Raw genomic sequence first — 25,187 nt, forward strand, 5'->3', positions numbered from 1 at the left:
CAACAAAGCTGTGTGGAGGCCTTTTCTCTCGGACCACGCTGTGGACAGTTTGACTTGTCCAACACAGGTGTTACTAATAACATTAATGCTGGCTTGATTCAATTTAGGTGGAGCAGTTCTAGCTCTGGCTTTGTGCTGGCTGGCTCACTTCACAGAGCTCTCTGAAAGCCCTAAATGAAATGGAGCCGAGGTAAATGTGATTAGTTTCACCTGTGCTTCCCCTGATATGACAAGTCCAAATCCCTGCTGCTGTGGGAAAAAAAAGACCTATTAAGATGTTTAGAGAAACAGTCGCAGTTTAATGTTTCAGTGCAAGAGGTTCCAGCCTGTGCAGGATCTTGGTGTTTGGATGCTTTAACTGGAATCGTGACAAACTACTGTGAAGAAGTTGACTCTTCTGGCAACTTTTCTTTCTTTTTTTTTTACATTGAACACCCACACAATAAGCACAGCAATAAAATAAATGACTGTGATTAGTTATTCTAAAGAAATAATGTGTTGTGTTTATAATGCAGCGACTGTTGGAACATTGATCCCAACAGGCGTTTTCACAGCAGAGATTCTGACTCCTAGGTTAAGCACTAATAACATTAACAATGCCTCTTTTCTACTCAAACATCCCACTGAGTCATTATTCATTTTCATCATGTTTCTCTCTAATGTGACCTCTGATTTGTGAGAGAAAAATATCAGAACAGACTTTTTTAATATATATATATTTTTTATTTAAAAAGGGAGTATCGAGCATCAGCATCTCACTTCCCAACCACCCATGTTTGTTTTTATGTGCCAAGAAATAAAAGCTGGTCTCCACATATAATGCAGATCTTAAGTATCACAAAAAAGGATGCATATTGCAAAATTCATATAGGATTGTTAAGCAATACAAGTTTGTGATCATGCAGAGAATTTCCTAATTCGCACATCACAGTTTACATGGAGCACAGATGTTGCTACAAAAGGCAGTCTGTACTGCACAGTTCCTCTCAGTCTCTTTCATACACACACATAATACTTTTAGTTGTGGATTTACATACACACACACACGCATACACCTACACATACACACACACGCACACATTCACAAAACATTTAGGATAAGAACAAAAACATTGGATTTGGTCCCAAGCAACCAGTTTATCAGAGGGCCGCCATCGCTGGCAAACAGGAAGTTACTCATGAGATCCAGGAAATATTCAGTACCAAGCTCGGAAAAACTGAGTATGGGCCAGTTTAAATCACCTGATACAGTCAGCTGTATCAGTGTAATGATTAGAAAGTCATTTTAAATTTCATGTTTCAATTGGGACCAGTTTCTGCTCATCACAATCTGACTTGACAAAAATGATGTCATCACACAAATAAATGTGGAAACCTTTGGGATTTTTTTTGCTGTTACTATTAAAGCAGAAGATCTGTCTGTCACACAGTCTTAGTTTGACACCAGCATATTTCTTTGGAACAACCACAAATGATGGGGATTGTTCTCTGAACTGTCATTTGTTTTCTCTCCTCTTTGTCAACCTCACAGCGTGAACATTGTTCCTGCTGCACGGGCTGATATTTTCCATGAAATGTAAAAATCGATCAATAATTCCCTCAGTTTTTAAATCACTGGCTATTTTCATACAAAGTCATTCTCACCCAAAAATCGACACGTCTGGACTAAACATAAAAACACATTCATCTGTAGTATATTACATATTTATACTGCGAGGGTAACTATTCTTACCATACAAAGAAACCATACTATGAAAAAAGATTAACAATTGCACATAATTGTTGGCTAAAATATTTCAATGACACAGAGGAACATGAAAAATGGCACTATTATTAAAAATAGATCAACTTTTGAACGAAATTGTACATGTGTGTTTTTTTTCTATCCTTTACAAAAGAAGGACATTATCGCTTTTTTTTCTTTCTTAGAATAAAAAAATGTAAGAAAAGCTGCTGTGAACATAAAGAAAAGAAAAGTCTGTCAGAAAAATGATTTTTAAAACAGACCCTTGTTTTTCTTCAGGTTCTTTTGCTTCCAGTTTGGCAGGGCGTTGAACTCTACTCGACTCATCTCAAGAAGTGTCTGTAAAACATTAAAGTTAGAGAATATTTTAGTGCCGTAGTAACATTACACTGTAAGAAAAAAAGACACATAGGTCCTTGAGGCTGGATTTATCTATGAACCAGCTACTTTATAAAAGCAAAGTGTTTGTTCTTGTTAAAGGGATAGTTCAACATTTTGGCAAATTGGCCCATTGCCATAATCGCTATAGTCATAGCAGTAGGTTTGTTACCTTTAATTGTCGGTGTAAGCTATTTTTAGAACGGCGGAGCGGAGCGGCAGGCTGCTCAGAGCTACACTATGGAGGCTAAGGGAATTTCTTGGTTTCCCTCATCAAACTCATCAAATACACAACCCAACAACTCAAAAACGGTGTCGTGGACAAGTTGTGAGCTGCACATTCACCACGCTATGAGATAATAACGGAACGTTACGAGACGGAGCCGTTTTAGAGGTAAATTCATGCAAAACCGCTGATGCACGTTGCGTTCAGGGACAGTTTTTCAGCAAGCATTTACCCTGTATTTACCTCGAAAACGACTCAGTTTTGTAACGTTCCATTATTATCTCATAGCATGGTGATTGTGCAAACAAAGAGTTTTGGGATTTTGTATTTGATGAGTTTGATGAGGGAAACCAAGAAATTCCTTTAGCTACCCTACGTAGCTCTGAGCAGCTCAGGCTCCGCTCTGCCGTTCTAAAAATAGCTTACACTGACAAATAAAGTTAACAAACCTACTGCTATGACTATAGCGATTATGGCAATGGGCCAATTTGCCAAAATGTTGAACTATCCCTTTAACCATTTAAGCTTTATTTGTTGCTTTTTGTATAGGTACGTATCATTTGTGTTTGAACATTGTTGTATAAGATTCCTCCTGTTTTCTACCAGTGGGTGCACCAGGTGTCTCACCTTGAAGTCCTCGTCAGACAGGTAGTCCTCCAGGCGCAGGGGGTCCACCCCCTCTGGCAGTGGTTTGTGGGTCAGCTCCTCGATGGAGTACTGTTGCTTACTAAGCTTGGACAGAGCCTCCTTCACCATGATAACTTTGTTCTTGGAGCTCTCACTCTGCACAGATAAACAAACGCCAGAGCACTTGAGTTTCCACCGCTTTATTTGTGCTAGCTAAAATGACACACAACAGATTTAAATAGATATTATGAAAATATGTGCAAATGAATTCACATCATCAGCCAATATGCTACATTGTTCGTGAGTTTAATGAGGCTGATTGGAAACTAAAAGGTCACTGGCTTCAAGTCAAAGCAACATTTTAACTTTACATAAATTATTTTTATTTTATTTTTTTATTTTTCATTTGGATCTGCTCTGTTGCACTGTGAGATTTCTGTCCCTTTCCCCAGCAACTCTTGACACTGAATGTGACACATCTGAGCGGTGACACTACCAGATGAGTCTTTGTGTTGTCAACTACTGTACATGGCTCCCACCTTTGGAGTGATGCTGGAGTCTTTCTCCCAGTACGGGAAGATGTTGGTGAAGGTGAGGGGCTCACAGCCTGCAAGGACCAGATAAGCCTGGGGGGGCCGCCGAGGGTTCTTCTCTGTAACCCAAAATTCAAAGGTGGTGATGCATTTGAACTCAGACATTTAGTAACATAAAACAGCACTTGCAGTCATTTAGAAGGATAATTTATACAGTAAGTATGTAGTATTTTCACTTAAAGGGACAACGAGGAGTTTCTATTTGGTTATAAAAAAGTCTCCCGTTAATGTGGATGAATCTACGTTACCCAGACTTGTTAATGGGCCCATTTTCGATAAATATATCGTTTTGTCTCTATCATTATTTTCTTATTATTAGTGGTGGTGGAAATGCTGGGCGAGCTGACCAGCGTTTCTTTACTTTCGGTTTCGTGGCGAGTCCTGACATTAACGCAGCCAAATCGCTGTTTATGGTCGGAACTACGACGGTATGTGATCGTCTTCCAACCTCTGACTTTAACTCTTGATGAATGAAAACATGAGTCCGTCTTGCACCGGTCAAAGAATTTCACGGTGCGCGGAGGCTCATAAATGTAGTGTAAAAATGCTTTGCTTTTCCAAAACTCCTCGTTGTCCCTTTAAAAAGATCAATATCTAAAAAAAAAATATTTAAGCAGCAAGAGAATGTCACACATCTTATTTCAGATTCAACTAAATAATCAGAACAGTAGTTTCTGTCTGTGAAGCCTGTGCATATTCTCATTTGTCCAGGTCATAGTATCTCAAAGGAGTTTTCAATCGAAACTGGACTTGGTTATTTGTCTGTGAAGTCGGACCTTTGCAGTACTGCAGCACCGTCTCCATGGCACATTTCCTTTCGTTGTCCCAGCGCATCTTTGCAGAGCCGGTGCACTGTGTGTCTTCAGGCTGCCAGCCCTGCCACAGATACACCTCCATACGGTTATCCAGCATGAACAGAGCTGGAGACAGAACGACAGGAGAATTAGACCGGGGGGTAGAGCTCATACATCCGGTGACAACAAAGGGGGGGTAATATATTCAGCTGTAGGCGTTTCAAAGGCGAGAAGGTTGCGCATGGAAGTCTGAACAATGAAACATATCCATCTACAGAGAGACACGTCAAAGAGTCTTTAAAACACTTGATTCTTATTGTTATGTTTTCATCAGTACAAGGTTCAAACAGAACAGTGTGATAGCGAACGTCCTTGTATTTTCTGTCTGCTGCTTCTTTGTTGTGTTGTGATGTGACACCGGTTGAAGCTCAGACATCTCTGGCTCAGATCAGGGATGAAGCTCTAAAAAACGCACAAATTATTTTCATTTTTGACTCACGAGCTTAAATTAATTCAATTTCTTGCTTTTTCAGGAAAAGTTCAAATATTCTGCAGATTCTTTTTATGTGTATTGACTCCCACTGTCTCTTTAAACTTATTAAAACACTTGTTTACATACATTTGCATTCCAGAAACAAAGCAGGATGTCTAGTTGAGTAGAAACCGTCAGACAAATAATAAACATCATGCAATTCACTGAAATATAACAATACTTGTGGTGTGTGGTACCTGGCTGCTGAGCGGCATACAGGTTCTCCTGCAGGAAAGGCATCGCCATGACTCCCTCCGTCACCCGGGCAGGATACAGCTGCTCCTCCCCTTCAAACAGCCCGGAGCTGGCACTGAGCCGGAACAGCCGGGGCGTGTAGTTGTACTTCCCTGGATCTGGAGATGACGCACAGAGGCTGTCTTTACACTGCAGGCCTTGATGCCCAATTCCGATTTGTTGCCTATATCCGATTTTTTTGACTGTCTATTTACTATTTACACATCAGAAGTGACCCAGATCTGATAATCTGCATTTACACCTGCTGTGCTTGCATGAAACAACCCGCTGGAAATAAACTAGTGATTTCAGGAGATTGTCACATAATAATATAATAATATTTTTAAACGAAGGTGAGTCTGGTGTTCAGAGTTTATATCCAACACGTCACTTACAAAGTGAACGTTACAAAATAACGTTAATGAAGTGGCTGTGTGGAACGGAGCTGCTGTGAGATGAGCAGCTGACAGTGACGGTGACGTTGTGCCACTGTTCGATCCTCTGCTGCTCACGTAGTGAGAACGGGACAGCCTCTTGGACACATTTGTGTACATTGTTTGTTTTTCCTCTCTTGATTTCTTATCGGCTCGGTTCAGTTTTTGCCGGTAGGAAAACGTGAAATCTGGTGTTTATCGCTCTCTTTTTTCACACTCCCTCGCTTGCCCTCGTATTGATCCGCATAGAAATGAATGTTACAGTAGGCCTATATGAAAACAAGAACTAATGAGGGGGGAAAAAACAGACATGCGGACACCACAAAATTAAACACTGTAACGCCTGTGACAGTGATTACAGCTGGTCATGGTAGTCCAGGTCAGCCTCACGTGTCACTCAATCACGGGCTACAGAGGTTCAGCGAGACGCGTGAGCACGTGAATTAATATTATCATTGATGACGTATGACATGCATTGCCAGGAAAGGTCCGATCTGTCTGTTTAGACTGCAGACGCATTGGCAGATATCCGATTTGTATCTGATTTATTTCCACATATAACGGGGGCCTGAATCTGATCAGACAATATCCGATTCAATGCACATTTGTCCCATTTACACATTCATGTTAGAGATCCGATCTGTGCCACTTGAGAGGAAAAAATCGGAATTGGGCCACTTGAACCGTGCAGTGTAAAGACAGCCTTACTGTAAATCAGTCACGATCTGTGTTGCAGATCATTTGTGAAGTCGCTGAGGAATGTGTGAAACGTGAGGACGCACCTTGCAGCATACAGTCGTAGGCCTTTTTGTCCTGCGAGCCCAGAGCCTTGACGAACTCTGAGGGTTCAGCTCCTTCCTCCACCTCCTCCACTGAGACGCTGCTGCTGCTGCTGCTCAGGCCCAGCTCTGAGGGACAGCGCTGGGTCAGTTTGTCCGTGGCTCTTTTAGCCACCTGCCTGGCGCTGGGGTGTGATTTACAGCCGTGCCACACGTACAGCTGAGCTTTCTGAGCGTTAAGGAGCACCAGGCTGGCGCGTGACCTCAGACTGGCACGCTGGCAGTCCACCTCCACCAGAGAGGCCTCCACCTCTGCCTCGCCGCGGACGCAGAACAACCTCCAGCCACCTGAACATAGACAAGATTTTGCAGTGAATTAAAGGGGAACTATGCAAGTCCGCTCGCTTTTCCGCTGTTCTGGTTACGCTGCTCTCACCCATGTGCATTTGTTTACAACAAAGCCGGCGAAAAATCAATAAATTGAGCGGTGGATAACATTACGTAACATATATACGATGTTACGGCACGCGTGTTTGTGTAGGCTTAACCGTCAAAAACAAAAGATTATGGGTTACGGAGCTGGGACACCGGGGCGGCGACCAGGTACTACACTGATGTTGCAAGGTTGGTTTTCAACCGTGAGACGCCAGATGGAAGTCAGAGAGCCTCCAGAGCTTTTTAATTAAAGGGACAATGAGGAGTTTTGGAAAAGCGAAGCGTTTTCACACTACATTTATGAGCCCCCGCGCGCACCGTGAAATTCTTTGACTCATGTTTTCATTCATCAAAGATTAAAGTCAGAGGTTGGAAGACGATCACTGTCGTAGTTCAGACCATAAACGGCGATTTGGCTGCGTTATTCTCATGACTCGCCGCGAAACCGAAAGTAAGGAAACACTGGTCGGCTCGCCCAGCATTTCCACCACGTAGATTCATCCACATTAATATGAGACTTTTTTATTGTTGCGGAATTTTTCGTTCTGCCGATGGAGAAACTCCTCGTTGTCCCTTTAGGGCAAAAATGTAGCATAGCCACGGGAGAAATCCTGCTTAGTTCCTCTTTAAATGAGCACAAAAATAGATCATCATTGAAAACAACAAACTTCTTTTTTTTCATACCTGTGTCTTTTACACTGTCTTCTCTGCTGCCCTTGTGGATGATCAAACCTCCCTGGAAGAGCTGGAGGAAGCACGGTGGCTCTTTCCCCTGACTCACCAACACCTTGAGCCATGCAAATCACATACAGTCGGATGAACAAAGCCTCATTCATATCAGCTACCACCTGAACATGCGGCCATTCATGTGTCTCTGTTATAAATCAAATTGTTCTCCCTTGCTAAAGAGGAACTATGCCTCCGATGAAAACATTTCACTGATAGTGTGTGACAGTGATGAGCCGGTACTGACCTGTGACCCCCTGTGGCTGCCCAGCTCCACTGTCATCAGGGCCGACGTTCCTTTCTCGCTGATGCTGGAGCGCTGGCCCTGCCAGAAAAAACAAGCAGTCCTCTCTCTTCCAGGAGCTCCGGCGCTCAGCTCCCCGGGTTTCTGCCGCTTCCCCACTAACAGAGAAACAACAGAACCAAAGTGAACCCAGCAGCTGAAACCAGGACTTCTGTCTCCACCTCTGGACCGTTGGAAGACTTAAATGCAACATGCAGCTTTGTCAACCACAGGTACATTTGCATCTTTTCAGTGATGCAATGGTTGTACATGTGCTCTCCAAACAGATGCATTAAAGTATTTTCAGTTTCCATTACAGTTTTTCGGAAACTAAAAAGCGATATTTCTGAAATTTCAACAAAGTACTACTGTACTTGTCGATGTGTGTTTTTCAAATGAGCAGTAATTCTCATAAAGTCTACTCTCGTGATATCCCATAATTCTCATAAATTCTTGTCCCGTGAGACTTCATTTTGAGGAAGATGACCGAAAGCATCTTGCGTTTCCATGGTTTTGAGACAGTGATCTCGACTGCTGCTACAGCTGCTGTGATTATTTTTAAAAGAAGACAAAGGCAGAGCTTGACTGTTGAAAGGCAAAGCCCTCATGTGTGGCTTGACATGAACTGGTCATGTCATGTTTGGTGATGTGTAAATGCAAAAAAAGTATCTCTGTTACACAATGTTGGTGTTTCCATTACCAGTTTTTCATTGCAATATTTGGGTTTTGCACATTTCTAGGGATAATGGAAACATACTGTAGCTAATCAGATACTAATTCCTCTTTTCATCAAGTTTCTCCTAGTTTTAACTACGATTTCAGATCCAAACCTCTACAGGCCGCTGCTGGATTATAAAACTCACCAAGTGTAGTGACAGAGTACTTCCAGCGGATGATGTAGGCGTCGCCCTCGTGAAGTTGGCCCAGACTCTCTTGAGGCAGCTCCTCCTCCCCGTGCTCTTTGATGTGCCAGGCCTCTACAGCGACTGTGGCCAGCTCTGCCTGTCGACCGTCCTCCGTCCTCACCAAGCCGTGACCCCGCTGGACGTTGACCCCCTCCAGAACGCTCTTGACCGGATCGGGCTCATTGTCCAGCAGAACTCTGGCGTCACATGGCTGCAGCTCCAGTTCGAGAGGGGAGCGGACAGTGGAGTGGACCGGGCTCTGAGCAGACAAACAATGTTTTGAAGCCAGTTTTTTTTTTTTTCTTACATTTGTTTTCTCACTCAGTATGTTCCGTAATTAAATGACCCACAGCAGAGCAGTGTTTATCTTAACTCCCTGATAACAGATTGTCAGTCACTGCTATTAATGTGTTTATTGTGAGTCTAATCTCATCTACCTTGATTTCCTCAGATTGAGCTGCTTCCTCTTTCTTCCTCTCAGCCCAGTCCAGGAACTTCTCTCTGAACAACGCCGTCTCATTGTGTTCCGACAGCCGGCCAAACAGTGTCCAACTGGGGCGACTCTCCCCCTGCCTGGAAATCACACACATAATTACACAATCACACACACGCAAGTGAAAAAAAAAAAAAAAAAAGAAGCTTCCCAGTGCAGATGTGCTGGCAGAATAAAACCACTAGGGGCTACAATAACACAATGAATAGCTGAAACAAAGTCTCAAAGCTTTTACAGTCGTGTGGGATTTTTGTCCCGTGTCACTCACTGAGGCACGTCCTTATTTGTGCAGGAGGCATCTAATGGATTGACTCTGCAGTTGCTGTAGTCGTAGCTGCCGCTGTAGAGCTGCTTTCCCAGTTTGACAGCCACTTTTCTATCGCCCAAGGGCACGTCTTTCCCATGCCACACGTACACCTCGCCGCCAAAGTCAAACACTAAAACCTGGGGTGGGATGTTGACGGTGGAGAGAGAATAGAGACACGTCAGGGTGTTACTGCAGCTATCACAACATGCAACACAAACATAAGATGTGCATAAATGTGCACTTAAATGTCCATCTGTAATAGTAGTAGGGATGTTAACTTTCACACCAGGCTTTTTGTTTTTGCTACTCAGTCTTTCTATGAGGTCATTACTCTCATTACATTACCTCCTTAGAGTTGAGCAAAGAAACACTGGGGATTGAGGCCCAGGCATCTTCATGAGGCACCAGTTTGTCTCCCTGGAGTCTGTACACCCCATTAGAGTCCAGCACCCCGCTCTCATACAGTTCATCTTCCTCTGGCTCCCCCGCTCCTGTAACACATACACACACTCATCATAAAGAGCAGTGTAAGCATATCTGTATGACAGCAGGAGGGGGCACAGAGGTTAGACAGATAATCCTTCACATGGTAAACTGAGCTTCAAGCCTCTGAGTCAGAAAGACTCAACACAGCTGAAGTATTTCTAGGGAAATAAAGTCGATACCTACAACTTCTATAAGACAGAAATTATTATGAGTATTAAGAATTAAAAAAGGACTGCTATAAATATATGCTATAAAATAGATGTTAGGTGTATCCAGCTGAGGCACAGACACAGAGAAAGCAGATGATGATCGTGAGTATTTGTGCACTTGTGTGATCAGCTGTTATCACCTGGCATTCGCCCTTCAGAGTAGATAATAAATGTGTGTGTTATGTACCTCTGTATTTGGTCTTTCCTCCCAGCAGGCTCCAGAACTCTTTGGCCCATCTGTTATCAGTGTTGATGCCCTCCTCCAGCACCGTCACCTGGGGGGCCTTGCAGCCCAGGTCCCTCTTGGCCTGGACAAACGATGCCATCTCCGACGCCTGGTCGTACAAAGGATTAGATAAGATTACAACTGTAATGGGGGTCGGCCATTTATCTCTTAGGCAGGGAGAGCAAAGTCTTGTTTTAGTCAGGGCATGTTAATTGAAACAACGACTCGAATTTACCCGAGGCAGGAAATTTTCTTCTGCAGAATGTCAGTGGATTTCAACATTATCAAGATGTAGCAGCACCTGTCTAAACATGACACTGCTGGCCCTGAAACCTGCCTTTGCAGTACACAAGTATGTGTGAGATTCACTACCTTAGCTTTCTCAATCACGTTGGCAAACTCTCCGCTCCACATGAAGCACTGCTTTGGTGTGATGAGAAGGAAGCAGTCGCCACTGTTCAGAGAGTTGGCTGTGGGCTCCACCAAGCGCACCTGGACATGCCTCCGACCTACAGGCAGGGGCAAATAGTTGTCAGTAGCCAGAATGCACAACGCAAAGCAAGCCACTATTACCTCCTGGACTTCTTCAATAGAAAAAATTAAGAACTTTTTGTGCCCCCAAACTGATGTCTAGAGCTGTATGTTTGTGTGTTTCTCTGTTCTTTTTCTTCATGTATTTTTTGTGTTACAATAACTTTTTTTTCTCTTTTCTTTATTCTACCTTTTCCTAATTATTACTTATTTACTCTAATTAATGTTATTGTTACATTGTCCAAGCATAGTCTGATGTTCTGAGCCTGTCCTTGTATTGATGTGTCCTTGCTGCCTGGGGTGGGGTGGGGTGGGAAGGGGGATGTCTTTTTCTTTCTTCTTTTCTTTTTCTCTCTCTTTTTTTTTCTTCTTGTCTTGTGTTTGTTTTGTATTTATTTATTTTTATTTATATACATATATATTTTCCCTTTTTTGCCTTGTTGCTGTTGAGCCCTTTCTGCTATTGTCTTGTTTTTATGTTTTCTGATGGAAACCAATAAAAAGTTGAAAAAATAAAAATAAAAAAAGGCAGGGGCAAATAGTGTTTAGTGTTTATCCAATACATAATTCTATAACAGTATATATTTTATTTATTCCTAAGAAACAAGACACACATCTGAGAGTTTCTTATGAGCAGCAGTGTTATGTGCACGTGTTCTGTCATTGTTTATAATAAATGCTTATGGAGGAATCAGTGTACAGAGCAACATTCAACATTCTCTTGTGTTTCTGACCTTTGATGCGAATGAGCATGAGCTTGTTGAACGGCAGAGCGCTGTTGTTGGTGACGACATCGGTGGACTTGACACTGCGCAGGCTGACCTTGCGGAAGTTCTCCTTGCTGGCGAGCCCTGCCAAGGCCACGTCGGCCAAGTTGGAGTGTTTTGCCACTGGGTGGGAGAGCAAAAAGTGACACAATTATCATCTACTTGTTGGTAAAGGTTGAACTAATGTAATGTCATGTTTTAATCTACCATCAGCAAAAAGCACAGAGCTTCAGCATAGATTATAAAAGACAGGATATCTTTTCTTATTTCTTCTTTTATGCGAGTTGCGCTTGACAGCACATGTATTGCTTTGTTGCTTCCTCTTGCATAAAGTGTGAAAAGGTCTCTGAGGTCAGTCCAGTCTAAAGAATATTTATAGAGAGGAAGTGAATATGGAGAATAAACAAGCAGCAGACAAATAAGGAATATGATTAAGAGGGAGCAATTTTTTTGTGTTTACTGTGTGTTTACTGGGTTACTTTCTACAGCAATCTGATTTCTTAAACATTGTGTCAATGAGAAACTCTCTTTCTGTAATCAGGTAGCTGGTTTGAGAAATGCAGTTTCCCAAACCTGATTTCTACAGGAGAAAACTGATTTGTTTGGCCACATATTCATGTGACAACAACTTCAACCTGCGTTCACAGTGAAACTGCATTCTTGTATTCAGAACAATTATACAGGTCCAACCAAATCTCTTGCTCGTTGTTCTTTTGATGTTTTTTGTAGATTTAAGTTTTGTTGAGCCTTTTGAGTTGTTGATCCCTCTAAGACTCTTAAGTTTAACTAGGGTAAGAACCTTAGCAGCGGCACAGTAGGTAAGTTTGAGCAGACTTACTCCTCTCCACTTGGATCCTCTTGGTTTCCAATGTGGCTACGTTAAGCCTCTGTTCGGTGTAGACCTGCCGGACGTCGTTCCGGGCAGCCAGAGCCCGCAGAGGGTTCCTGGAGCCCTGATTCCTCCGGGCTGGTCGCACTGCACGCTTGTGTTCTGCTACGGCTGAGGTGAGCCTAAAGATTCAGACACAAAACAGTGGAAATTAAGAGAGGCACTTTCAGACCTGAAATTGACTAACATTCTCAAAGAAGTTCGAGTAATGGGTAGGATACTAGTTAAAATGTTGTAGCAACACTGTTAAGGAAGACAACACTTATTCTGTTTTTGTTTTGTTAGGTTAAGCATATCGCTCACTTGTTTTTTTTGTTTTAAATTTTTATAATGTTTTTGTTTTGTGTTTTCAACTGTATATTTGATACTGTTGGACCCCAGGAAGAATAGCTGTGGCGTTGCTGCAGCTAATGGGGATCTTAATAAACAAATAAACAAATAAAGACAGGACTGATGGCAAATCATTAGGTAAACTGAACCTTTCTGTCGAGAAGGTACAGAAAATGTTCGTAAGAGTAGGGATAGATACCACTAACTAATTGATGATTATTATGAACTAACTTTGGTGTATTGGCCTGAATCTGGCTGAGGTCCTCCTCAGTGAGGATCACACTGGAGTCCAGCAGAGCTGAGGGCGAGACCGGTTTGTAAAAGCTGCCGAAAGTCTCCTCATCATCTAGGGTCATCACTTCTTTCTCCGTCTCTGCCGTCACCTCGATGGTGGAAGTCTTGCTTTTACTCACACCTGACCCGCCCATCACATCACAAGGAAACAGAGGAGACAGAACAGGAAGTGTTAAAACAGAACTTTCGCAAAAACAAATCAAGTTGTGCTTTCAGTGAATAGTGTCGGGACAAGGTCTGTAATGATTGAGATCTGTGGCGACACTGTGGCTATGTGGTAGTAAAAGAGACATGCACAATAGATGCTTGATAACACAATGTGTAATTAACAATAACAAACGGGGGCTGTACCTTTATTGTGGAGCTTGTCCAAGAAGGACTCCAGCTTGTCGAGCCTTTTATCTCCTTCCACTTTGACAGCAGTTCTACTGGAGATTTCTGTCCATCACAAACAAACAGAAGTCTGATCAACTGTGGCTCAGTACATTCATTCATACATTCATTTTTGTCACTATCATTTTTAAAAAGGCACATTTTCAAGTCAACAAAAAGATCTAATGGACCTTACCTTCATGTGGCTTCACAGGTGTGGCAATAGACTTCTTCAGGGAGCTGAGTGGTGACTCTGTCTCTGACACAAGACCTGGAGGAACACAAGAGAAGAATAAGAGCTGCAACTGATGATCATTAAATCGACAAATCAATAGTATTATGATCTTTTTAGTGACAATATTAACAAATTGCTTATTTTGTCTAAAAGTGTGCATAATTCAAGTGTAATGTCAAGAGTGCAGATATTCAGTTTAGTATTAAGTGTGAAAAAGAAAAGCAGCAGATTCTCACATTAGAGGAAATAAATGGATAACTGAAAACAAAATGAATGTCACTGCTTCCAATAAATAACTGAAATTATCAGCAAATAATTCTCAATTGATCAGCTAATCAATAAGGTTGACTACTTATTGCCGCTCAAAAAGGAATCATGGTCATGTGTCAGTATCCAACTGCCTGGACGGTCTTGTGAACACACCTCTCTTGGCCATTCGTCCAGCCACAGTGAACTGGTTGGAGTCGTTGGCTGCTCCTTTGCCTCTGCTCTTCCACTGCTCCTCCTTCTCCTTGAGGATCTTCATCCTCTCTACCAGCGACATCTTGGGTTCCACGTCTACGTTGGACTTCTGTTGGAAATATAAAGCAGTTTCAGATACAGCACTGTCTACTGTGAACAAGAACAGACACAGCGATGTAGGCCTAACTGTGAGTATGGATGAAAGGAGACACACACACACACAGGCAAAGATGAATATAACAGTGAGATGACTTTTAATTCTTCCTAGAGGAGTGTGTCTTCTTCCAAAAACAACTTCTTCCACAGAGGTTTTTACCGTGTCATTCAAACTTTATTTCTAAAGCAAAAAAGTCCTTCCAATAAAATACCAAAACCCCTGTTTCTATAACAGCGCCATCCATCACCCACTACTCAGCACAGCTTTCCTGACGTGATTTACTCCTGCTGCCATTTTTGCACCTGAACTCCACCATTAAAAATGAATTAGCAGGGGTTTACTGGGCCTCCTGGTCCCACTGGACCCCAGGAGCTGTGTTACAGTAATTAATGATATTCCACTCCTAAATATTTGAAGCGTTTTATGGCCCTGCCTGGGTTTTTACTGGCTGCCAAGCCTTATTCCTTCACTAATAATGAGCAATTCACTACATGTAATGTAGCATGAGAGGCGACTTCCTTTCTGCAGTGGCTTATACGCAGCTTAGTCTCGCAAAAGGACGACCCCAGCTCTGCGGGATGATTACACAGGAGAAACACAGTAAATGAATTCCAAGCTGACAAACAGTATGATGCACAGGACAATTGTTGAACAGCTGCAGGCAGAAGCTAAACCAATTTTTGTTCTTGTGCTGTATTACATCCAACATTTACTCATGAGAGGGCAACAGCAGGACAGTTTGCGCTGGATGAAATTAAAGTAAATGGCAAACAAATGATTGGGATTCCCGAAACCGAATAGCTTGTTACGGTCACAGAGGAATGCGCTTTGTGGATGAGAGATGGCCTGTGAGTGATCTGCTGACTGTCATACTATAACATCATCTCTGCTGTATGCTCTGAAGAGTCAACTTAAACATTCACAGATGTCAGCAGCTTTAAAGAGAAAAAGATGTTGGGCTAAAGTGGTGAACTGCAGCCAGACTGATGTCAGCGTGGCATTAGAGCAGGAAGCTAAATAAGTAGTCTATCCTCTCATTTGGAAATAAAACATATGTCAATGATATAGACTGAATAATTTGAGATGTAAATGTACAATTACATGGCGTAAACTGTTTCTTTTTATACTTAACCCAAGGCCTTTATTGATGCTTGCATGGTAATAAACAAGATACCTGCAGGGTTCTTCCTTATTGAGTCTTAATAGTACAGACACTGGCATGGAAAGACCATATCAACCAGACAACAGGTAGGAGTCTTAATAGCCACGTTTTGCCAAGTCGCAGAATTAGCCTTAATCAGCTACAGATGACTCAAGTTCTTTGGCTGCTGTTGTTTTTAGAGCAAGCAAATAAATTAGTGGTGTTGTACTTTTATTAAACATTCTGCAGCTTGTTAAAAATATACTCTGACATCAAAGTTTCAAGACGAGTTGTTTAACAGCAGCGACAAACTAATAAAACCAATACTGTAACGTTGACGTGTGAATATCTAATGAGCATCACGACTACAGCTCCGTTATTAGTCACCTGACCTGTGCAGGTCCTGCTCTGCCTCTCACCCACACTGACTCATACTAATTACCCATGATGCAAGCTTTCAGGAGACCATGATTTAGAACTAATAGTAATATCTTTATTGATAAAGCCGTCTCCTTTTCCCCAATAAATGCTTTTGAAATGCCAGAGTTGAAAAATGAGGGTGACATTTCCAATCTGTATGTTTTATTTGGCCAACAGCTCAAATCCCAAAGCTATTCAAATTTATCAAGTATTTATCACAGAAAACACCAGACTCTCACATTTGTAATGATGCTATACAAATTGATTTATTTTCTGACCATAGACAAATCCATTTATTTGACCTGTTGTCTACCTACCATACTAACTTCCAATTGCTAATTCCTTGTAACTACCTCCTTATCCATATTGAATAAAACAAACAGTAATTCCGTGGATCAACTATATTGCTCACCACAGCACTAACAATGACTCAGAATTCCAAAGAAAACTTCCCTCATGCAGATCTGAATCAAAGAGGTCAGAGCAGTGAGTGATAGACAGTGAGATAACCCTGAGGTTGCAGAGACTCAGGGACTGGAGGGTCAAAAGTTTAATGTACAGAACAGTCCTTCTTCTTCACACCGATATATTTACTGGGGGAACTGTTTCTGAGCAAGACACTCTATCCCTGCTCAGTCACTTACAGTTTGAAACCTCACAGCCATAAAACCACCTTCCTGTGGAGAGTCAAATTTAAACAACAGGTCTGAGGAGTCCTTTCTGTTTGTCCTGAATTAACAAGCTTAAATAAACAAACAGCTGCGCCGTGAATGAATGGAAAAACACCAGTTTCTTTCAAATTATTTCCACTCAAACACACCAAAGTCCCTCTCTCTCTCTCTTTCCTCATCCGTCTCTCCCTTGCTCATACAATGGCAAACGTACAAGTGGTAACAGACTTTTTTTTTCTCTCTCTCTCTCTAATGTCAAACATGTTGCCTGATGTGGTCAAATATTAGCCTGACATGTAAAGAAAGTTCAAAGAAGTGCGTTTAATCACACTGGCATGCACATAGAGACAACACACTGTGGCTAAACAACATCAAAGTGAACTCTTGCTGATTTCAAAACATGAGAGAATGTGACACATCTGACGTACAGAGACGTTTCTGCACATGCAAGTCTTGAATGTAACATGAGTGCATACCAAGGGGGCAGTTGTCGGTCTGAGACGTGAAGCTGGGGGCTGGTGTCAGAAAGCAGCATTCTCCATAGACCCCCATGTTAAAATTGACGACTTTACATCCTCAATAAACATGATCAAAGCCTGGTGTCAGAACGTTTTTTTGTCTCAATCGATAGTTTCTACCCCCGCACACACTCTGAGGGGGGTGAATTTTTTTTTAACTCTACCGTTTTACTATTATTAGGTTTAATTCTTTTTATTTTATTTTATTTTTGTTTGTTTGTTTGTTTTTTGTCCTCTTGTTGTATTTTGTTTTGTAACCATGAATTACTATCTTGGCAGGTAAAGATACTCTCAGCTGTTCTCTTCTTTTTTGTTTTTGGAACTTTACACAGTAAAGTAACAATCGATAGTTTCTACCCCCGCACACACTCTGAGGGGAGTGAATTTTTTTTTAACTCTACCGTTTTACTGTTATTAGGTTAAAATTCTGGCCAATTAGGGCGCAGAAACGTTGAGTGACAGGTCCGGAGCGGTCCGTAGACAGCTGCTTCGAGGCCAGTGGGCGGGTTCTCGGCCGGCCAATCCAACATGGCGCTGTTCAGGCCGCCATATTTGAGTCACAAAAATGACTCCCCAAAACCAATGGATGACGTCACGGATGCTATGTCCATATTTTTTACAGTCTATGGTGCATACGCAAGGTTTTAATGTTATTCGCATTGACAGACAATTTGATCCGCACACATTTGCACTGAGGAAATCCTGCTCTTGTAACTTTTGAACTAATAATATTCAAAAAGAGCACTTCATGTTGCTTGTAGACTACAATCTCTTAGTGTAATACTCAGAGTCATGCTCCAACACAAACCACAATATCTGTCATCTAACGGAGGCCTGAAGAATTCTCACACACTGACACAGCCCCTCCAGCAAGCAGCCCATCTCTGGAGTCAATCAGAGAAGGGAAATACCTTGGCCTGACAGGACCCCAGAGAGAGGGGAGAGGAAAGGGCCTCAAGCCCCCACAGGAAACTATTTTTCTCAGCCCTGCCTTACTGTATGGTGCAGACAGCACTCCAGCCAAACCGCTGACACAGATATCGAGCAACTGAGGGTCAGCAAACCGCATTCATGTAGCAGCATAAAGTGTGTCGACAGCTTTGATTTTTCTGTGGTAATCCTCAGAGGGTGAGAGATTGTCCAGAGCACAGGTAGAGAGAGAGAGAGGGGCAAAATATTAACCCATTAAGTCCATGCAGAGTGCAGCTTACCTGAAGGGACAGAGAAAGGCTGACAGGCAGGTGTCAAAGTCAAGAAAAGGGCTAGATTCCAGAGGTGAGGACAGAGGAAACTGGAAAGAGGGGTAAAAAAAGGGAAGAGGAACGGTAGGAAGAGAAGAGGAAAGGAAAGGAAAATTATCAGCGGAGAACGGAGGAGAAGAAGCATGGCAGGGCAACAGTAGGCCACAGCAGCTGGAGTGAGCAGGTTTCAGCACGGACCGAAGAACAGACACGGGTCATTTAAAGTCTGGCATAATGTTTGGGAGAATGGGGGTGAAAGGAAAAGGGAAACAGACTGTTTATAAGAACGCATGAGGAGAAATCAAATGGCATAAACTGAGATGATGTGAATCGTTCTGGTTTATGATGGTATGAAAGCAGCTCCATGAGCTCAAATGAAAACGTCTCACCCCATAGGTGGAATTAATGGCAAACACTTTGTTCCCACGAGTGTATTAGCCTTCCATGGATCATGCCTATTTAGAAAGCCAATTTCAACAAACTCTTTGTGTATTGGAGCTAATCTGCTCATCTTTAGTTGATTATCTCTAACCCGTTTTCTGGGAATCAACACTCCAGGGACAATATTTCCAACTGGGTCTTTATGGAGAGAAGTTTGTGTGGGGGTAGCTGCAGTGTCAGTGTTTTTGACTTGTGGAGAGACGTCAGACTGGTCTTTAAGTGAGTCATTGCTGGAAAACAAAACATAGACTTTCAACAAATCCTGGAGGATTTAAAAGAAAAATGGCAACTTTCAAATATTTTATCAATGCCTGTATGGATTAAAGTAAGAGTAAAAGGCATGTTAAAAAAAATTACAACTGAATTGGTGCCAAAGCTGAATTTATATTGACAAGGTTTGATGCTCTTCATCATTAACTGATTAAATGCTACATAGAGTCAATGTAACTTATGATGAACGATCATTATCCACAACACGACAGACCCTCTTTAAATTACATTTACAACAAGGCCTCATTTTACAACACAAGCATGGCGAACAGAACAGCTTAGCTGGCCTAACAGGAAACATCTGGAGCTGGTTGGAGATGACCATGGTGTGTACCATGCATGTTACATTCCCTGGTCTCCCACATATCAACCAAAAGAGCAACAACATCTGCTCCAGCTTGGCAGCGCCTGAGATAAATCGACATGCCTCAACATGAAAACCAACTGCCTTTTTCTTCAAGGGGGAAATGTTACAAGAAAAGTCCTCTGTAAGTAAATGCCCTAAAGCTAATGCAGACGTGGCATCGGTGCCAATTATTTAGCCAAACCATGCATCATCTACATCTCTGATGTGAGTCAGTTTCGCAGAGCTCTACAGTAGCAGCCACAGTAAACAGCAGGTTCCAGATCAGTTCACGACCAATAACCTCAGGTTGAATTAAAGGGAGAAATCCGCAGACTTTTTGGACCCCAGTATGGTTCCCATTCATGCGGGAGTGTTGAGGATGCAGTTTTGGTGCCATTAATGGAATTACACTAAATTCTACGGAGCTTGTGTTGATTTATCGCAAGGAAGACGGACCAAATGTAAAATGACATCACTTTTAAGTATTTAGTTGACTGGGGATTTGTCCACATTTTTGGCTGTCTGTACTTACTCATAAAAAGGCTTTTTCCAGACTAAGAGTGAATTTATTCTAAGGTTAGGTCATCTTTGGATGAAGGATGAGCCCAAACCAGAAATCCCCCAAGAGGATCACTGGTCCACAAACATCAGGCCAAGAGATGCTTCACACAAATAAACATGACATCACTTCAACCTTAGTGTCAAACTGACTGTGGCTCACGCAGGGCTTTTTCTTCTGCTGTAGCATCACTCTTTAGTTGCACAGTATCCATGTGCTGGTAACATGTAGTGTAATGCTCTTTGTGCACTTAGGTAGACAGAGAGGGTGGTCTTTTTATATAGAAGAGCATGTAGAAACCTGCATGCACTTTAAAATGCCAGTTGCCTTTGCTTGTGTCTGTACTGTACTGAACCCTCTGCGTTGAGCTTTGCAAAACTGTATTACCTGTACATTTAAGAGACAGTTAAAGTCCACAAAGCTTTCTGATGGAGGGAATTGTTTTTGTAACTTTGAGGAGAGAAAAGAGAAGTGTGAAACCCGGCTAAGGAAGCAGGCATTAGCTTGGAAGGTTTGCAGGTGTTTGTCATGGTGTAGGGTTTTATTTTTACAAGGGGAAGGGGGCGTGTCTCTCTTTCTCTCTGGGAGGCTCGCTAAGCCCTGGATCTCTGGCTTTGGCATCACCACTCCCAAATCTGCTGCACCCACCTCCCAAAGCCCTCCTAACCTCACACCCTCTTGGCAGCCACCACGGGGGAAATAAGCTGATTCAGCAGAGGAAGAAATGTGTTCACGGCCAAATCTTTCTTTCCCTGCGCACAAAGCTGAGGGGAAGCCTCAACATATGGCAGGATTTGCTCATTACATAGTTGATGTTGCCGTAATGATGTTGCAGCAAAAATTGCTTTTTTACTTTTTAGAAGCCTTGTAGAGTTGTTATTCATCCCAACTGGCCCATATGTTAACCCTCCTGCACAGAGAGAAAGGCTCAGTAAAAACTCACTCACCTTTTTCTTCCAAGCATTTTCAGCACCTTGGAGCTGACTGAAGCGATCAACCAGCGGAGTCTGGATCAGTTCAGATGGCTTGGCCTTCTTCAGTCTGTCCTTCTTCTCTTCGTCTTTACTAGAGAACTCTGTCAGTCTGAAAAAAGGAAAAAGAGACTTTAGTTATTTTCCTATATATTTAAGGCAGAATTACAATGTACTAACTAATCTACCTTAACTGAGTCTGAATATCAAATCATGTGTAGAAATTGTATGATAGCCATTCATACGTTTGTGGTAAATTGTACGTTGAGGAAAACTGTGATTTTTAAAGTGTAATCGCCTGCTATTACACTGAGCTTATTCAAAGGTTTGTAATCATAATAAATATTGTTTATCTTTGTTTGTTAGCTAGGATCCTACAACTACTGATTAATTATTACATGTAAAAACCTGTCACACACTTTCACTTTTCTGAAATATTTGAGATTTATGTCTTTTATTAACTTTTCTTTGGACAGAAGAACTATATTTGAACAGTGCCTGCTGTCTTTGTGTTCGTCTAATGACCTCTGTTTGAGTGGTGATCCAACACTTCCTTCCAAACTGCTCTCCAGCTCCTCAACGTCCTCAGACACGCTGGAGTTCTGCTCCAGACTGTCGTCGGGCGAGGGACTTCTCATCTCCTCATAGCTCTCTCTGCTGCCGTCGCTGCTGCCCCCGCTCTGTTGTCTGTTGATGCTGTAGCACCCTCCGTCCGTGACGTCATCGGTCAGTGGCTCATCCTCTCTGCTGTTTTCCTCAGAGACCTCTTCCTCTATTTCCACCCCCTCCTCCTCCTCCTCCTCCTCTTCCTCCTCCTCCTCCTCCTCTTCTTTCTGCTCCTCTTCATCTGCCTCCTCCGTCTCTCGTTGGCTCTCGGGGTGGCTGAGGGTGACGCTGCTTTGTCGGGCTGGCGTGCACTCAGGCGTGGAGCCCTCGCTGTGGTCCGACTCCACACTCGTGGAGCGGCTTTTCTTTAGGATTCCCCTGATGCCCTGGGGCCCCGAGTCTTGGCGCTGCAGCGAAGCAGGCTGGCAGGGGGGAGAGGGAGGGGGAGAGGGCTCTCTGTTTTTGGTGTCAGAGAGAAGACTGGAAGGCTGCTGTAGAAAGAGAGAGAGAGAAAATGTTTTGTTTTTTTAGTAGCAAGGATTATATTTGTACTCTATGGTTCTTGATTACAGCATGTAACTTTAACTGACCAGAACCAACATTTCGCAATAGCAGCTCCTCTGTGGTTTCCCCATAAACAGTAAAACCCTTCTCTCATTGCTTGTCTAAAACTCTCAAACACTGTAATATACAAGCATGTATACAAGCACATGCTCTTGTTCAAATTTCTTCTGTTTGTGCTTTCTGTGAACTGACACTGTTATCAAGAGGTTGAGGGTTAGTGGGTGAAATAGCAGAGTGAGTGAATAGCATGGTTAAAAGTGACACAAAGTTGGAGATAAGCAAAATACATGAGGAGGATTTAGGGAGTGAGAATCAAAGAAAAACAAACAGCGAATCAAGAATGTGAGGGATTTGTCCATTGTTTGGGACGTTGCTTTTGCTTTTCAAAGGAAACAAAACAAAAAACACACATGCACACATTAATATAAAACATATGCCAAGTAAAGTTGCAATTGTGAGAGACAAAGGCTTTTGTAGTCCCAGCTACCATAAATTAACTGTTTTACGTGTTTCAAAATACAGTAAATTGCTTCCAAGAACAAGAATATAAACAGCCCCTTTCTTTTGTGTGCGCAATATGATATTGGTTAGATGGCACAACTGCAGCTGGAGCAACAGCAGACATCCCACAGACAGGTCAAAGGTCATGAGGGGCTGCTGATTTAAGAGGAGATGAAGGAATAAGAATACACTGAAGCCGGCTGGGTGTTAAAAGTGCAATGCTAACCAGGTGGTGAGCTTCAATAAAAACACCATGTGCGTAGAGCAGAGTGTGTGTACGCACGTCCATGACTTGTGAGGGTCAGTATAAGACTTGGATGATGTCATCTTTGTCATGTGTTTGTTTGTGTTGTAACTGTATATAAGTGACGAAGATTACAATCACATAACACATCCAGCCCAGAAAAACAAAAGTGAAGTAAACCAGATCTGAGCAAAACAGTCAAATCTAAGGTGAGTAAGAGCTGTGGAATTAGCTCACATACAGTGGTCTGGTTAAAAATATGATCTTTCCAAATACAATCCACAGAGATTACTTTTTTTGTATTCCAGTCGACTGACTTATGAAAACCATGTGACTTTTTTTCAAGATACCTTTACAAGAAACACTGACCTTTTTTTCTTCCTCAGCAGCAGCAGCACATTCACGCCGCTCATCTGTGGGCTCTCTCTCTTCCATTGTCTTGCCTACTTCATATTTGTGAAGCCTGGAATATCAGTGAAATAAACAGAAACATGGCAGAAACAAATGTTAAATGAAATGTTTAATTGAAAACTGTGAAAAGCATCTATTTATATTCATCATGTTTCCATTCAAAATGAAACAAAGTTTCATCAATACCTTTTTTTTCTGAACTTTTGCACCAAAAATGGAGCAAAAACTGTGTTCCTTGATCTTAAAGACAAAAGCTGTTGCCAAAACCAATAAACACTCACTGATGTGGTGCTTTGTAATCAGTCTAGGCACTCGGCCAGTATAAATGAATAAATTGCATCCTCTGACCAATTTAGTTATATGGTAGTTTTGTTTTTGTAGTGTATTTTTCAATATGAACTTTGATTCTTTTATATTTGTCAATGTTTGTACTTGTGCTGCAACTGAGCATTGGTGAAAAGATCAAATACACTGATATCACTTCTGAACTGGAAGGAAACTGAGATTAAACTCCATGTGGACAAAAAGGCACAAGAAACAACTTAATTATATCTTAACTTATCTACACAGCGCATACACACACACACGCAGAGTCCAGACTTTTTTCTCCAGTGGTTACAGTGCTAAGTACAGTCTGGCTCTCGCTCCTTCAGCTATTAACTTCAATCTGGTTTGCATCTCCATGGCTACCACATAGCCTTGACTGTTTGAGTGTGTGTGTACTGTATGTGTGTGTTATTCAAGGCAAGTCCTGCAGGTTTATCTGGTTTATCTCTGCAGCCGTTTACATCAGTGGACAGCCTTTCAATTGCTCTGTAATTACCCCTGTGCTCCGTCAGCCTGCCTGCTCTGTTTATTTGTGTGTCAGCCAGTTTCAAGGCGTTATATCTGCCTATGTCGCAGTATATATTATGTATTACAGTCAATCTTACACAACTGTTAAAGAAATAGCAGACTCCAAAAATCTAAATTTAGTTGATGTGATAAAAAAAAGGTCTGACCACAGTGGAATGAAAGTCATTTTGATTCTGCTGACCTGGTAGACACTTCCTCTCTGTCACTGCTCATTAGATGACGCTTTACTCCATCATCAGCGTGACGATCGCTGCCTCCATCCTCTGTCTGCTCCACATCCTACAGGCAGAGAGAGAAGACGCTGAAGAGCTGGACTTACATAGAGGACAAGAACATGGTGAACCGCTGAAGTTCTCTACCAGCTATAAGAAACAAATCTGGACAAGGAAGTGCATGAATGAGTAATGCTCCACCTCTCCACCCGCTCAGAGGTCAGTGCTGGGTGGAACTGTGGAGGAGGGTTTTACTGTACTGGACTATGACTAACCTACTCACCTGAGTCAAAACAGTACAAACTAAAAATCTGTACTGCCGGTTCTGCACTAGTGACATCAAAGCAGAGTCTCACCAGGGGAACCATTTTGGTTTGTTTTATCACTTTTTTTTTTAATCTTTATGGCTCAACATTGCTTCACTGAGTCAACTGTCTGCCTCACTGTCCATATTAAGATCAGAGGTTTAGATACAATTTAAAATGTAGGGTTATTAGCCTCTGATAGGTCCTTTACAAGATATTAGATATTAATGTGGCTTGGACCTACTGTGAATGGATTGGTGGTTGGGTTGCTGCATTAGTCAGTATTGCACAGTGTTCAGGCACATACTGATTACATAATTTCCAACCATCTTTTTTCATTTCCTTTTAGACATAACATATTTTTTTTTGTTATTTTTCAAACATAAGTGGTAGCAATTACACTCCTTTATTAACTAAACACTTGTAAAATACTAGTTATCAATATGGACACTGTGATTATTAA

At 42.1% G+C, this 25,187-nt stretch overlaps 1 protein-coding gene across 2 annotated transcripts in view; it reads right to left on the bottom strand.

Moving 5' to 3' along the window:
• Positions 1–700: 700 nt before the first annotated feature.
• The window catches only part of svild (supervillin d), a 49,157-nt gene continuing 24,670 nt past the window's right edge, over positions 701–25,187 (bottom strand). The window contains exons 5-28 of one of the 2 annotated variants that reach the window (XM_085762312.1): positions 24,389–24,486; positions 23,311–23,404; positions 21,552–22,120; positions 21,003–21,138; positions 14,253–14,400; positions 13,791–13,865; positions 13,574–13,660; positions 13,160–13,343; positions 12,548–12,720; positions 11,677–11,832; positions 10,784–10,920; positions 10,373–10,520; positions 9,836–9,981; positions 9,452–9,627; positions 9,128–9,263; positions 8,649–8,949; positions 7,750–7,904; positions 7,461–7,563; positions 6,345–6,689; positions 5,092–5,247; positions 4,345–4,488; positions 3,515–3,627; positions 2,976–3,131; positions 701–2,083 (exon numbers count right to left, since the gene is read on the bottom strand). In XM_085762312.1, the coding sequence (XP_085618438.1) occupies positions 1,997–2,083; positions 2,976–3,131; positions 3,515–3,627; positions 4,345–4,488; positions 5,092–5,247; positions 6,345–6,689; positions 7,461–7,563; positions 7,750–7,904; positions 8,649–8,949; positions 9,128–9,263; positions 9,452–9,627; positions 9,836–9,981; positions 10,373–10,520; positions 10,784–10,920; positions 11,677–11,832; positions 12,548–12,720; positions 13,160–13,343; positions 13,574–13,660; positions 13,791–13,865; positions 14,253–14,400; positions 21,003–21,138; positions 21,552–22,120; positions 23,311–23,404; positions 24,389–24,486 (4,023 nt within the window). In that variant the 3' untranslated portion in view covers positions 701–1,996. Of the gene's footprint in view, positions 2,084–2,975; positions 3,132–3,514; positions 3,628–4,344; positions 4,489–5,091; positions 5,248–6,344; positions 6,690–7,460; positions 7,564–7,749; positions 7,905–8,648; positions 8,950–9,127; positions 9,264–9,451; positions 9,628–9,835; positions 9,982–10,372; positions 10,521–10,783; positions 10,921–11,676; positions 11,833–12,547; positions 12,721–13,159; positions 13,344–13,573; positions 13,661–13,790; positions 13,866–14,252; positions 14,401–21,002; positions 21,139–21,551; positions 22,124–23,310; positions 23,405–24,388; positions 24,487–25,187 lie in introns of both variants that reach the window. The other variant, XM_085762311.1, reaches the window with a different exon arrangement.

This window comes from Trachurus japonicus, chromosome 19 (assembly GCF_045865225.1).
Source record: "Trachurus japonicus isolate A0001 chromosome 19, Traja_1.0".
Classification (NCBI taxonomy): domain Eukaryota; kingdom Metazoa; phylum Chordata; class Actinopteri; order Carangiformes; family Carangidae; genus Trachurus; species Trachurus japonicus.